At 37.6% G+C, this 15,141-nt stretch overlaps 1 protein-coding gene across 24 annotated transcripts in view; it reads right to left on the bottom strand.

Moving 5' to 3' along the window:
- LOC123514268 (golgin subfamily A member 4-like) overlaps positions 1 to 15,141 on the bottom strand; it is a 133,080-nt gene that overhangs the window by 50,088 nt on the left and 67,851 nt on the right. For 13 of the 24 annotated variants that reach the window (XM_045272037.1, XM_045272052.1, XM_045272029.1 and 10 more), the window contains 3 exons: positions 7,370 to 9,733; positions 7,068 to 7,159; positions 4,067 to 4,138 (listed from right to left, as the gene is read on the bottom strand). In XM_045272037.1, coding sequence (XP_045127972.1) covers positions 4,067 to 4,138; positions 7,068 to 7,159; positions 7,370 to 9,733 — 2,528 coding nt within the window. The remainder of the gene's footprint in view (positions 1 to 4,066; positions 4,139 to 7,067; positions 7,160 to 7,369; positions 9,734 to 15,141) is intronic. The other 11 variants (XM_045272053.1, XM_045272054.1, XM_045272038.1 and 8 more) reach the window with 1 other exon arrangement.

Raw genomic sequence — 15,141 nt, 5'->3', positions numbered from 1 at the left:
ATTCTTAAGAAGTTCTAGTGCCTTACCTCAATATGAGTTAACACACTATTATAGGATTTCTCAAGTTTTCAAGATTGTTTTCATTATTCTATCTACAGTATAATCTAATAACAATTCCACATGTCAATAGGAGAGAGAGAGAGAGAGAGAGAGAGAGAGAGAGAGAGAGAGAGAGAGAGAGAGAGAGAGAGAGAGAGAGAGAGAGAACCTCACTATCCACCTCTGAAGCCTTTGAAAGCAGTCCTTATGAGAGCCTGCAGCATTTAAGAATACAGGTTGATATTCCAGAAAGATTTAACTACCTGCAAGAGGACCTTAGATGCAAAAATTGAACCTCTGCAGAGCTTTTGAGAGCTCAAACAATGAAGAATACAGATCAATATTCCAAGAAAATTAAATCACTTGTGGATCATTTTTCCATTTATTTTCAGTGTAAGAGGAGTACTGAACAAATAATAAAAAAATATATATACTAAATAGAAAAAAAATGATTAAAAATAAAATAATAGAAAAGGCCCACTGAGGTGCCAGTACCATAAAATAAAGATCTTGGATTATCTACAAGCCATAACTATACTTTACAAAACTCCATGCGACACCCGAACACTGTAACACCACACACCACACAAGAACCTGAAACCAACAGCACCAAAAGGGAGAGGAAGAAGAGGGAGGGTTAACAGATCAATGCATATGCTATTTTTACCTAAGATGAGAGGGAATATATATAAAGCAACTTTCATCAACATCCCCCTCCCCCCCAACCCCTTAACTTGCAGCTGTCATCTTGAAGCGCTTCCAGAAAGTTGATGGAGTGGGACAGTATTTGATGGATGAGTCTTGGAGAAAGGTTTGGGTCTGGTGATGGTGAGTCAAGAATGAAGGGAGGAGGAGGAGGAGGAGGAGGAGGAGGAGGAGGAGGAGGAGGAGGAGGAGGAGGAGGAGGAGGAGGAGGAGGAGGAGGAGGAGGAGGAGGAGGAGGAGGAGGAGGAAAAGAAGATAAAGCAGAAGAAAGAAAGTAAGAGGAAAAGAAGGAGAAAAGAAGAAAGAAGGAAAAGGAGAAAGGAAAAGAGAAAGGAAGAAGAGAAGGAAGAGAAGGAAGATGAGGAGTAGGAGGAGGAAAAGATGGAGAAAAATACAAGCAGCAGAAAAAAAAAGAAGAAAGAGGAGGAGGGAGAGGATGAGGAAAAGAGGATGAAAAGAAAGAAAAAGGAAAAGGAGGAGGAGGAGGAGGAGGAGGAGGAGGAGGAGGAGGAGGAGGAGGAGGAGGAGGAGGAGGAGGAGGAGGAGGAGGAGGAGGAGGAGGAGGAAGAGGAAGAGGAAGAGGAAGAGGAGGAGGAGCAACAGTAGTAGTGTGGCACAGAATCAACCTTGATACATACACACACACACACACACACACACACACACACACACACACACACACACACACACACACACACACACACACACACACACAAATAGACCCAGCCTGAAGGTCACAGTTGGGAGTCTTGCACCAATAAGTAAGAAAAAAAAATTATGTGGAGGCACAATTCATAAGTACAATAAAGTAATAGTACATGTGTAGTGTGCAATGTGCTACTCCTGTGTACCAGAATATTTGACTACTAAACATACTACAAAGAAGAGATGAATACAAAATGAAAGAGAGGAGTTTTTGTTCCAGCACTATTATAAAATGAAGGATTTTTGGATTAACATTGTAGAAGATAGGTATGTTTGATAGAATGACACTTTTGAAATAACATTAATACTGATCGAATGAATAACTTAAACTCTCTCTCTCTCTGTCTGTCTGTCTGTCTGTCTGTCTGTCTGTCTCTCTCTCTCTCTCTCTCTCACATACATACACCATATATATAAGTGTGTGTGTGTGTGTGTGTTTGAGCAGGAGCAATAGGTACTAACTAAGAAGGCTGTGCTAGAATTCACAATTGTATAAGAAGTGTGTATAAGAAGGTTATGAGGGAGATGAGACAGTGGGCCATATGTGGGGCTGGGTGGCCGCCAGGACAGGAATAGCCCAGCCGGCATGGCATCCCCAGCACACACACACACACACACACACACACACACACACACACACACACACACACACACACACACACACACACACACACACAAAGAACTACACTCACAAGCCTAGCCACCACTGCCACCACCACCAGTAGGGGAGTCACATTCACCCTTCACTTGACACCTCCACACCACCATATTCTCTTCCGCCTACCTTATGTCCTTCTTTGCCAACACACTTTTCCTCACATTTCCAACCACTTTTCTACAATATTTTTTGCCTCATAGACTTGTTGAGTGTGCATGCAAGTACATAGTTTTCTTCAGGAGTGATATCATCCCTATGATAATAAAGATAATAATTGTTTTCATTTGTTCAAATAGGCATGAAGTTATCAAGGATATGGCACAGAACTCTTGTCTGGATCTGTATTCTAAAATGCTTGAGGTTCTCATGAAGAGTAATTTTCATAAGTAATGACATATTATTATTTTTTTCTATTTATGATCAGAATTATTTTAAAACTATTACTAAAACCATGAGAGTACTCTTGAAAATCACATCTTCCACCACTAAAGTTGTAAAAATTACTTGAGGCATTTTTCCTATTAATCATGCAGAATTGTTGCTAAATTACTATTCAAAGTAAAAATCCCAACTACTTCCACTATATCTGTAAAAAAAACAAGTTGAGGTAAGACTCTGAAACAGGCAGTTTTACTACTCACAATGTAGAGTTATTGCTAAACTGTCAGTAAAACCATGAAAACACCCTTGAAAACCTTAGCAACTTCTAGTAAAGATGTAAAAACAAGTTGAGGTGAGACTCCAAAACAGACATTTTTCTAGCAATGATGCAATATTCTTACTTAACTGCCACAAAAAACATAAACATCCTTGAAAATCACATCAACTTCCACTAAAGCTGTACAAAAAGTCAATGTAAAATAAAAATGTTGAAATGATAATTTTTCCTATTTCTAAAGATATAGAATTGCTGAGAAAAAAAAAAAAAAAAAAAAAAAAAAAAAAGCTGTCAAAACAAGTTGAAGGAATGCTGAAAAGTTGCAGAGAATAGTTTCTGGTTAGTTGTTACTGCTAAGGCACACCTGAACACTGTACATGCTCTTATATTTCCACGTATTAAGACAAGCTCCATTCTTTCACTACTAGACATATTTGAAATATTTCTCCTAGTCACCAACACAGTTTTAGAACATTTTGTACTGTAGTCTTTCACATAGTTCAGTAATAAAAAAAATCTACCAACCTCTTATTTTCTATTTCTTTTCTTACCATTTAACTAAACAATAATTTTATCAATATAGTAATATATGTAGTCTCTTAAATATCTTAGACAATTTTGTACTGCAATCTTTCACATAGTTCAATAATAAAAAAAAACATATCAACCTCCTACTTTTATCTTTTTATCTATTAACTAAACATTTTTTTCTAATCTTGTACTGTATGCAGTCTCTTAAATAATTCAGTAACTTAAGAAGATTAACTTCCTATATAATCCTTTTCTTTTTCTCTTTTAGTTAGACAAATCTATTTCAAAATAAACCTACATCTTTTCAAACAATCTTGTACTAAATTCTCTTAAATAATTGTAGAAGTTGAGATTAACCTCCTATACTATTTTTTTCCTCTTTTAGTCCATGAGGTAATTTCCACAGGTCTCTCAATGTTAATAAGAATAACAACAGTAAAACTGTTAAGAAAGGCACTTGTATTACTAATAGGTGGATGGTGAGAGAGAGAGAGAGAGAGAGAGAGAGAGAGAGAGAGAGAGAGAGAGAGAGAGAGAGAGAGAGAGAGAGAGAGAGAGAGAGAGAGAGAGAGAGAGAGAGAGAGAGAGAGATTTATCTTATTCTATTTCTCTTGATGGCTAAGACTGTCACACATCACTGCATTCCTCACACCCACAAACCCAAACACAGGCACGGTTAGTGGCTGAACACACAGGAACGCCAACACACACACACACACACACACACACACACACACATACACACGCAAAGACAGGCACATCATACATACGAGATCTTTATCATGTTGAGCAAGGCAACATAGCGGCAATTTGCACTAAGGGAATCTGCAATGCCTTGATTTCTGCAAAATACAAATTGAGATCTTGCTGAGGGAGATGTACTGACCAGCCTAGAACTTAACTAGAGGAACAACAAAGGAGTCTTGCGGTGACAAAAACAATGGCATAGGAAAAGACGTATGTTCCTGGAGGAAGAAGTAAACTATAGTCAGGAATAAAGTTCTTAATTTCTGAAAGAGATATACTGATCCACCCATAGCTTTACTAGAGGAACAACATGGGAGTCTGGTGGTGATGGAAACAATGGTATAGGAACAGATGTATATTCCTAACTATTCTTGCTTTACCAGAGTAAAGTACTTAGGAAGAAACTTTTTTATTTCTAAAGATGTACTGGCCAGCCTAGAGCTTTATTAGAGTAGCAACAAAGGAGTCTAATCATGATGGAAACATGGCACACAGATGTATATTCATCACTATTTTTGCCTTACTAAAGGAAAAGCAAGCTATAGTCAGGAATAAACTTCTTAATTTCTGAAGATGTACTGATCAGTCTAGATTTCAATGTAGCAATAATAGAGGAAGAGTTCAGATGGTAACAAGGGTATGGAAACAGGCTAATCCCTGACTAGGTTCACTTTACACCTTCTTCTTCTGAGGTCAGGAGGAACAAATGAATAGGATGGTTGATGATGTGCTGTGTCAACTGAGTGGTGCTGGTGGTGTAAGTTATTACCTCTATTCCTGTGCCCTTGTTTCTATCATCACTAGATTCAACACATCCTAGAAATGTCTTAATAAAGGAAGAGTAATACCCGCATCAAAATAAGTCAGCATATATAAGAATATATAGTCTATTCATCCAAAGAATCCAGGTTGAAACTGTTAGTTCGGTTGGCAGCCCTGCCCACCCCCGCCGCCACTAAACCTTCCCGACACTTACATTTTCTTCAAGTACATTTATTTTTCTTCAAGCTACAAACTTGTATATCTATTGAGTTAAGTGAAGAAAAATAAATGTACTTGAAGAAAATTTAAGTGTTGGGAAGGTTTAGTGGTGGCAGGGATGGGCAGGGCTGCCAACCGAACTAGCGGTTTCGGCCTGGATTCTTTGGATGAACGGACTATAGACATGAGTGCCTGAATGAGACTAATCCTTCTTAGTTAGTAGTTACCCTTATTGTATATGCTCCTCAGTGCAGTTATATTCTATTCTATTTGCCAGTGATAGAGAGAAGAGCAGCAGTATACAAATAAACAATTTCTAATACTATCCTCAATGAATGAACTTTATTTTTTTTTTAGCCTTAGTATGTGATTCTTAATGCAATTATACTCTATTCTAATTGCTAGCTTGACATCCACATTAAAGTGTAATGGGTGAGATAAGCTGTCACCATACACACACTCACTACATTGGTTATCACCGGTCAGTCACTCTGCTCATAGTGTGATGGGTGAGAAAGGAAGTCTCCAAATACACATTCACAAGCATTCCCTCAAATCTCCTCTCAGCCTCTAAGAAACACAGGAGTGAACCTCAATACTACAACATGAAGAATTTGTGTTGTTTCCTGTTACACCAATCACCATGTCATCATTACTCACATCATTATGTTTAATATCCTTATTTTCCCCCAAAAGGCTTGGGCAGCTCATGAAGCTTTACCAGTGTTTGTAGGCTGAAATAATCTTGTCTGTGACCTGCATCTGTTAAGTCTTCCCATAAATACTGTCTCCATCGGTCTCTTTATCAACTCCATAAATTGAAAATGCATCTAAATTCACTAGTAATCTCTTCATACTACATATCATAAAACCTTAGCAGTCCCTAATACACAGTCTCTTCCCTGTATATATTTATTTTCCTCATCTCCTCCTCCACATGCCATCATCAGGTGTCTTATTAATTCCATACATACATGGAGTACATACTTATATCTAATAGTAAGATTATTCATACTTAGAACAAATCTTACCAATCCCTAACAACTACATGAAGTGAAGATGCTCCTATTCATTTCAGAGGAGCTAATATGATGATAAGGAATCGTTTCACAGTGAGATGATAGTATATTTTCACAGTGGTAACATCTCTAAACCCTTGTCACTCCCTGGTGTTTCCTTTGGGAGCTGCCAAACTGAGAATGAATGCACGCAGGTGCCTCCACACCAGACAGCTGTGAGGCATGACTGGGCTTTGGCATCACCTGCATATTGGTCTTCCTTATCACCATACCAACCCATCAACAGTTCAGTCACTGCCTTAATTTAGAACACTTATTTATAAAAGGTGTCATTTCATTTATTTATTTATCTACCAGTCTATCTTTAGGGGAGGAAATGGCCTGGCTGCACACTTCATGGCTGTGATGGAGGAAGACTGTCCCTGTATCTACAGCAGGCTATACAGGGTGAATAAATGGGATCAATTGATGTGACTAGGCATTGCTTCCTCTGTATTTTTGTTCCTTCAGTGAGGCAAAGCATGACATCTTTAAGAGAGATGTCAACCTGATGTATAAACAGGTTTTTCAGACTGTCTGCTTACTATTTTTGCAGTGTGGTACACACCAGAAGATAAATTAAAACAAGTACTTACATATAGATCGATTATACACACACACACACACACACACACACACACACACACAAAGTGATAGTCGGGTAATGATCTGCACCTTCAGTTCATAAGTATGTGGTTCAGGATTCACACTATATATGTCCCTGTTCACCAACCATATAGAAGGCATACACAAAGTTGAGGAATCATGGGAAAAATGACGAATAAATAGAACAGCTAAATTAAAAAAGCCTTGTAAAATCCCAGCTGGCAGAAAGAAAATAAAGGTGGATCAGAAATAAATATAATGAGTATTCCATTTAATTTATATTTCAAGTGATCCTTAACCAAAGAATAGCAATATTGATGTATTGACCTTGAAGTAATAAAAGATCTATCAGCTTCATCTTGACAGTCTCCTGCCTTACCTTAATTTCTGCTCCCAGGTGTTCTCCAGGTCCTCCCTTTCAGTGGCGAAGGACTGCTGCACCTGAGTTAACTTCTGCTCTGCAACCTCTGCCTGCAGTCGTCATTGGTTGTGTGTGAATAGTACAAGATCATGAGTAAACAAGACACTCATATGACCTACATACAATCAAATCATGATCAATACAATCAACTTCCATCATACACATGAGACATCAGAGAAATTCACAATTACATACAATTTAATTACTTAGTTTGAGCGTATACTTTACATTTCTATTGCAAGTGTTGGACGGTTTCCTACCTGTCTCACTGCCAGCTCATCTTTTTCTGACAGCTTGTGTTGTAGATCTCCCAGCTGCTGCTCCAACTTGTGCTTCTCTTGAAAGCTGTCCTCAAGCTTCTTTCTCAAGTCATCTTCACTGGCAGACATTTGTGCCTCCAGCTCTTCTGTCCTGGAGTCATACTCATCGGCTTTTGCTTTCAACAAGGTTTCTTTTTCCTTCAGTTCATCTTGCAGATCCTCAACTCTCTTCTCCAACTCAGAGAGCATGATCTTTTTCTCATTTAGCAAATTTTCTATTTTCTCATTCTTCTGTTTCAGCATATTTTGCATTTCCTGAAGCTGCTGCTTGAGTTCCATAAGCTTAGCCTGAAGTTCACTATTTTGTTCATTCTGATGGGCCAAGTTGTCTTCCTTCTCTTTACTGATCTCATGGAAATTATCCTTTAGTTTTGTGTAACTTTCCTTGGCTTTGTTCATTTCCACTTCAAAGGTTTCAGTAAGCTTTGCCATTTCCTCTCGCACTTTGGCATATTCTTCTTGACTCTGTGTAGTTTCTTTCTTTAAACTCTGTATATCTCCTTCCTTATCAGCAACTTCTTTTTTCAATTGAACGATCTCATTTTCCAGTGTCTGAAGTTCATCCTGGAGTTCTTTCTTCTCACCTGTGACAGTCTCCAGCTGAGCGGTGTACTTTCTCTTATCCTCCCTAACTGCTGTCAGCTCCACTTCATGGCTGTCCACAATGGCCTCCAGCTCCTCCACTCGGGCACTCAGTTCACTCTTTTCCTTCCTTAGACTGCTGCACTCACTCTCTATTTCCTTTCCCTTTGTTTGCAGTTCATTTCTATCTTTCTCTGACAACACTTTCAATCTTTTATTTTCCTGGTCCAAAACACTGAGCTGCAATGTGCACTCTTGTATCTTTTCTTCTTTTTCTTGCAGCTGGGATTGTAAGGTCTTTAGTTTCTCATTGTATTCATCAGATTTCTGGCTGCATTCTTTAGTTTTCAGCTCATGTTCACTAGCCTTTTGAACCAACTTTTCATTTAAGTCAGACAATTTTTGAATGAGTTCACTATTAATTGTGTCTTTTTCCTTCATTTGTCTAGCCCATTCATCCTTTAATCTATCCATTTTTTCATTAGCAAGTGTGATTTCTGTCATGGCTTGTTCACTCACCTTCGAAATGCTTGCTTTGGACTGTGCCAGCTCTAAATTGAGTCGCTCCTTCTCAGATTTCAGTTCCTCATTCTCTTTCTCCAGAACTGCAAGTCTTTTGTTTTCAATTTCCTTTTCTAGCTTAGTTTGGTTGAATTCGTTATTAATTCTTTCATTTTCCTGCTTCAAATGATCAAGCTCCTCTGACAAAGAGTCCTTTTCCCTATCTGCATCAGCCATACTTTCATTTATCTGTTTATTCAGTAACTCCTTTTCACTTTTTGTCCTTGCAATTTCCTCTGTAAGACTAGAATTTTCTTTAAAAACATATTGTAATTTTTCATCAAGTTCTGCACTTCTCTCTTTCAAACTTGCTATCGTTTTGTGTTTTTCCATTACATCTTTGAAAATTGCATCTTTCTCTATTTGAATTTCTTCCAGACTTGTTTTTAACTTCATGTTTTCTTTCTGACTCAAATCTAAACTATTAGCTAGTTTCTCATTCACCTCCTTCAGAACCTTTATATCTTCTGAAACAAGTGTAGTCTGGTTAATATACTCTAAATTTGTTTTCCTCAAATCTTCCACTTCTTTGCAAATATTTTCCTTTTCCTTTTCAATTTCTTCTAGGTTTCTTTTCAAACTGGTGTTCTCTTTCTGACTCAGCTCTATGGTGTTAGATAATTTTTCATTCACTTCCTTCAGACTTGTTATCTCACCTGAAAATGCTGAAATCTGGTTCACATTTTCTGAATTTACTTTCCTCAAATCCTCCATTTCCTTTTCAAACTCCTGTTGACTTTCTGCACTTGCCTTAATTTTCTCCTCCAGCTGTACATTACACTTTGAAAGTTTCTCCATCTCCTCCTTGAGACTGGCATGAACATTTTCTACATCTAGTACCTTATTCTCTAGTTCCTCTCTAACCATCTCTGCAGTCCTCAACTTTTCTTCCAATTCACCTTTCTCATACACCATTGCCTCAACATTCCTACTCATTTCCTCCTTGTCTTTGTTCAGGGAAAGCACTCTGTCTTCTAGTTGTGCTTTCACATCACTGATTTGTAACAACTGAGATTCAAGGTCTGTTCTTGATTCTTTTAGTTCTTGAGTGCGAGTTTCTAACTCATTTATTTTAGCTTCTACCTCTTTCTTAATTGCTGCCACTGATGCCTCTGTGTCTTCTTCTTGGTCTTCCTGTGTTGTGTTATTGGTCCCAAGTTCCTGTAATGGAAACAAATTGTAAGTGAAGCAATATTCATACAATTCGCTTCATGTATAACAGCATAACAGCCATGAAATACAAACATAAAGGCCAGTAATAAATGCAATGAAAAAGATGAAGATGAGGAGCTTAAGACCTTTTATGACAGGCAGGGTTAGATATGTGACTGGGTTCTGTAACTTAAGGTGTTTATGTTGTTGCCTATAGCAGGCATACTTGAAGAGTATTTGTGGTAAGCTTCCGCCCATTAGTGGCGGAGGCAATTTTATTTATAGTGGTAGCCATATTAGGGCCATATCACCACCCAAATGCAACTTTGATGTAACCACCTAGAACCTGGGTATCATGGTGACATGAAGGTAACTTTAAATTACTCGATAAATGGCACAGCTTCAAAGCGGTACGTGGTGGGATTTGAACATATACGTGGATGTCTGCCAAATCCCACGCTCACCACCTTATCCACCATGCCACTGCCTCATTAGTCTGCATATAACAAATTCTAATTCATCTTATTATTATCACTTTTCATGAAAGAAGTATACTGGCCAAGAGAGAGAGAGAGAGAGAGAGAGAGAGAGAGAGAGAGAGAGAGAGAGAGAGAGAGAGAGAGAGAGAGAGAGAGAGAGAGAGAGAGAGAGAGAGAGAGAGAGAGAGAGAGAGAGAGAGAGAGAGAGAGAGAGAGAGAGAAAGAAAGAAAGAAAGAAAGAAAGAAAGAAAGAAAGAAAGAAGAAAGAAAGAAAGAAAGAAAGAAAGAAAGAAAGAAAGAAAGAAAGAAAGAAAGAAACACACACACACACACACACACACACACACACACACACACACACACACACACACACACACACACACACACACACACATAGATGGGATTTTATCTAGTAAATTAGAATTAAGAGATTACATAAAGAAAGAAGAACCAGATATTGTATGCCTGGTGGAAACAAAGTTAAATGAGGCAATAAAAATAGACATAGATAAAAGGTATAATATATGGAGGAGAGACAGAGTGGGTAAAGGAGGAGGAGGAGTCATGATGATGTTAAGGAAGGAGATAGTGGTAAATCAAGTGGAGTTTGGGGAAGGAAAATCAGAAATACTGTATGTTAAGATGCATATTAACAAAAAGGAGTTAACAATCATTGGAACATATGTGCCACCAAAACAAACTCATGGACTAACCAAGAATATAGAGACATGATAGATGACACAATAAGGAGTCTTACAAGAATCATTAAGGAAAGGAGAAAAGTGATATTGATAGGAGATTTCAACTGTAAGGAGGTAGACTGGGAAAATTATGAAAGTGGTATGGGGAAGATGCCTGGGAGATAGATTCCTGAACCTAATGATAGATAATTTGATGGTCCAAAGAGTAAAGGAAAACACAAGATTCAGAGGAAACGATGAGCCGGCAAGATTAGACCTAGTTTTTACAAGGGATATACCAATTAACGATGATATAAGATACAAGTGCCCATTGGGAAAGAGTGACCATGTAATATTAGAGATGGATATAGAAGAAGGAAAGGAAGATAGAGATGAATCATACAAAGGAGACCGATTAAATTACAGAAAGGCTGATATTGAGAATCTCAAGAACTATTTTAAAACGTAAACTGGGAGGAGATGGAAAACTCATTAACGGTTCAAGAGAAATATAACTTATTTTTGGAAATATACAAAACTGGGGTCAGGGAATATGTTCCAAATATAGACCTAAAGAAGAAGGAAAGAAAGATTGGTTTAATGCAAGATGTGCTAGGGCAAAGGAGAAACGAGATGGAGCATGGAAAAGGTGGAGAAGAAACAGAAATCCAGAAAATAAGGAAAACTTCAAAACAGCAAGAAATGAATATGCTAAGGTGAGAAAGGAAGAAGAAAAGAACTATGAAAAGGACATTGTCGAAAATGTAAGGAACAACCAAAATTGTTCTACAGATTCATAAATGGAAAAATAAGACAAAAAGAAACAATAGAAAGGTTAAAAGGAGAAAACGGAATGGTGGAAGACCCAAAAGTATGGCAGAACTGTTAAATAGTAAATTTCATGAGGTCTTTACTAAGGAATCCAAATTTGAAAGACCACAGGGTAATAGAGAGACTGTCTATATGAAAGAGATTAAAGTAACCAAGCTTGAAATAAAAAGTTGATGACGGAATTGGATGAGGAAAAGGCAATGGGACCGGATGAAGTCTCAGGCAGAATACTGAAAGAATGTAGGGAAGAACTAGCAAGTCCAATATACAACATCATAAAATGCTCAATAGAAAATGGAACAGTGCCAGTGGAGTGGAAAAGAGCTGAGGTGGTTCCCATATATAAGAGCGGAAGGAAGGAAGAACCTTTAAATTACAGACCGGTATCACTAACTAGTGTAATATGCAAGATGTGTGAAAAGTAATAAAGAAGCAATGGATCGAGTTTCTTGAAGACAACAAAATATTATCAAATAGCCAATTTGGTTTTAGAAAAGGTCGGTCATGTGTGACAAATTTATTGAGTTTCTACTCTAGAATAGTTGATAAAGTACAAGAGAGAGAGGATGGGTTGACTGTATTTATTTAGATCTAAAAAGGCTTTTGATAAAGTGCCACATGAAAGATTACTATGGAAGTTAGAGGAGAAGGGTGGCTTAAAAGGAAGCACATTGAGATGGATGAAGAATTACTTAAGGGGAGAGAAATAAGGACGATAGTTAAAGATATGAAGTCCAAGTGGAGAACAGTAGACAGCGGAGTGCCACAGGGTCAGTATTGGCACCAATACTTTTTCTCGTATATATAAATGACATGCCAGAGGAGTGAACAGCTACATAAATCTGTTTATGGACGATGCGAAACTGTGCAGAGTCATTAAACAAAAGAGGATTGTGAAATACTACAGGAAGACTTAAACAAGATCTGGAAATGGAGCAAAAATGGGAGATGGAATTCAATGTGGACAAAAGCCATGTCATGGAAATGGGAAAAGTGAAAGACGACCAGTGGGAATCTATAAGATGGGAGATGGAGTAGAACTAGAAAAAGTAAAAAGGAAAAGGACTTGGGAGTGACAATGGAAGAAAATAATCAACCGTTAGCCATATTGATAGAATTTTCAGAGAGACGATAATTTGCTAAGGAATATTGGAGTAGCATTTCACTATATGGACAAGGAAATGATGAAGAAATTGATAAGTACTAAAATAAGACCTAGATTGGAATATGCAGGAGTTGTGTGGACTCCCATAAAAAGAAACACATAAGAAAATTAGAGAGACTACAAAAATGGCTACAAGAATGGTTCCAGAATTTAAAGGGATGGCATATGAGGAGAGACTAAAGGCAATGGATCTACCAACCTTGGAGCAGAGAAGAGAGAGAGGATCTGATACAAGTTTATAAATTGATTAACGGAATGGATGAAGTGGATAATGAGAAACTGATCCTGAGAGAAGAATATGACTTTAGAAGCACAAGATCGCATAGTAAGAAACTAAGGAAGGGACGATGTCTGAGAGATGTTAAAAAATTTAGTTTCCCACAAAGATGTGTTGAGACTTGGAACAGTTTGAGTGAGGAAGTGGTATCAGCAAAGAGTGTACATAGTTTTAAAGAAAAATTGGATAAGTGTAGATATGGAGACGGGACTCACGAGCATAAAGCCCAGGCCCTGTAAAACTACAACTAGGTAAATACAACTAGGTAAATACACACACACACACCTAAAGAAGAAGGAAAGAAAGATTGGTTTAATGCAAGATGTGCTAGGGCAAAGGAGAAACGAGATGGAACATGGAAAAGGTGGAGAAGAAACAGAAATCCAGAAAATAAGGAAAACTTCAAAACAGAAAGAAATGAATATGCTAAGGTGAGAAAGGAAGAAGAAAAGAACTATGAAAAGGACATTGTCGAAAAATGTAAGGAACAACCAAAATTGTTCTACAGATTTATAAATAGAAAAATAAGACAAAAAGAAACAATAGAAAGGTTAAAAGGAGAAAACGGAATGGTGGAAGACCCAAAAAGTATGGCAGAACTGTTAAATAGTAAATTTCATGAGGTCTTTACTAAGGAATCCAAATTTGAAAGACCACAGGGTAATAGAGAGACTGTCCATATGAAAGATATTAAAGTAACCAAGCTTGAAATAAAAAAGTTGATGACTGAATTGGATGAGGAAAAGACAATGGGACCGGATGAAGTCTCAGGCAGAATACTGAAAGAATGTAGGGAAGAACTAGCAAGTCCAATATACAACATCATAAAATGCTCAATAGAAAATGGAACAGTGCCAGTGGAGTGGAAAAGAGCTAAGGTGGTTCCCATATATAAGAGCGGAAGGAAGGAAGAACCTTTAAATTACAGACCGGTATCACTAACTAGTGTAATATGCAAGATGTGTGAAAAGTAATAAAGAAGCAATGGATTGAGTTTCTTGAAGACAACAAAATATTATCAAATAGCCAATTTGGTTTTAGAAAAGGTCGGTCATGTGTGACAAATTTATTGAGTTTCTACTCTAGAATAGTTGATAAAGTACAAGAGAGAGAGGATGGGTTGACTGTATTTATTTGGATCTAAAAAAAGCTTTTGATAAAGTGCCACATGAAAGATTACTATGGAAGTTAGAGGAGAAGGGTGGCTTAAAAGGAAGCACATTGAGATGGATGAAGAATTACTTAAGGGGAGAGAAATAAGGACGATAGTTAAAGATATGAAGTCCAAGTGGAGAACAGTAGACAGCGAGTGCCACAGGGTCAGTATTGGCACCAATACTTTTTCTCGTATATATAAATGACATGCCAGAGGAGTGAACAGCTACATAAATCTGTTTTGGAGGATGCGAAACTGTGCAGAGTCATTAAACAAAAGAGGATTGTGAAATACTACAGGAAGACTTAAACAAGATCTGGAAATGGAGTAAAAAATGGGAGATGGAATTCAATGTGGACAAAAGCCATGTCATGGAAATGGGAAAAAGTGAAAGACGACCAGTGGGAATCTATAAGATGGGAGATGGAGTAGAACTAGAAAAAAGTAAAAAAGGAAAAGGACTTGGGAATGACAATGGAAGAAAATAATCAACCAGTAAGCCATATTGATAGAATTTTCAGAGAGACGTATAATTTGCTAAGGAATATTGGAGTAGCATTTCACTATATGGACAAGGAAATGATGAAGAAATTGATAAGTACTAAAATAACACCTAGATTGGAAAATGCAGGAGTTGTGTGGACTCCCATAAAAGAAACACATAAGAAAATTAGAGAGACTACAAAAATGGCTACAAGAATGGTTCCAGAATTTAAAGGATGGCATATGAGGAGAGACTAAAGGCAATGGATCTACCAACCTTGGAGCAGAGAGAGAGAGAGGGATCTGATACAAGTTTATAAATTGATTAATGGAATGGATGAAGTGG

The sequence above is a fragment of the Portunus trituberculatus genome, chromosome 37 (assembly GCF_017591435.1).
Source record: "Portunus trituberculatus isolate SZX2019 chromosome 37, ASM1759143v1, whole genome shotgun sequence".
NCBI classification, from domain to species: Eukaryota; Metazoa; Arthropoda; class Malacostraca; order Decapoda; family Portunidae; genus Portunus; species Portunus trituberculatus.
The sequence above is the reverse complement of the archived record's forward strand: the minus strand, read 5'-3'. Positions and strand labels throughout refer to the sequence as shown.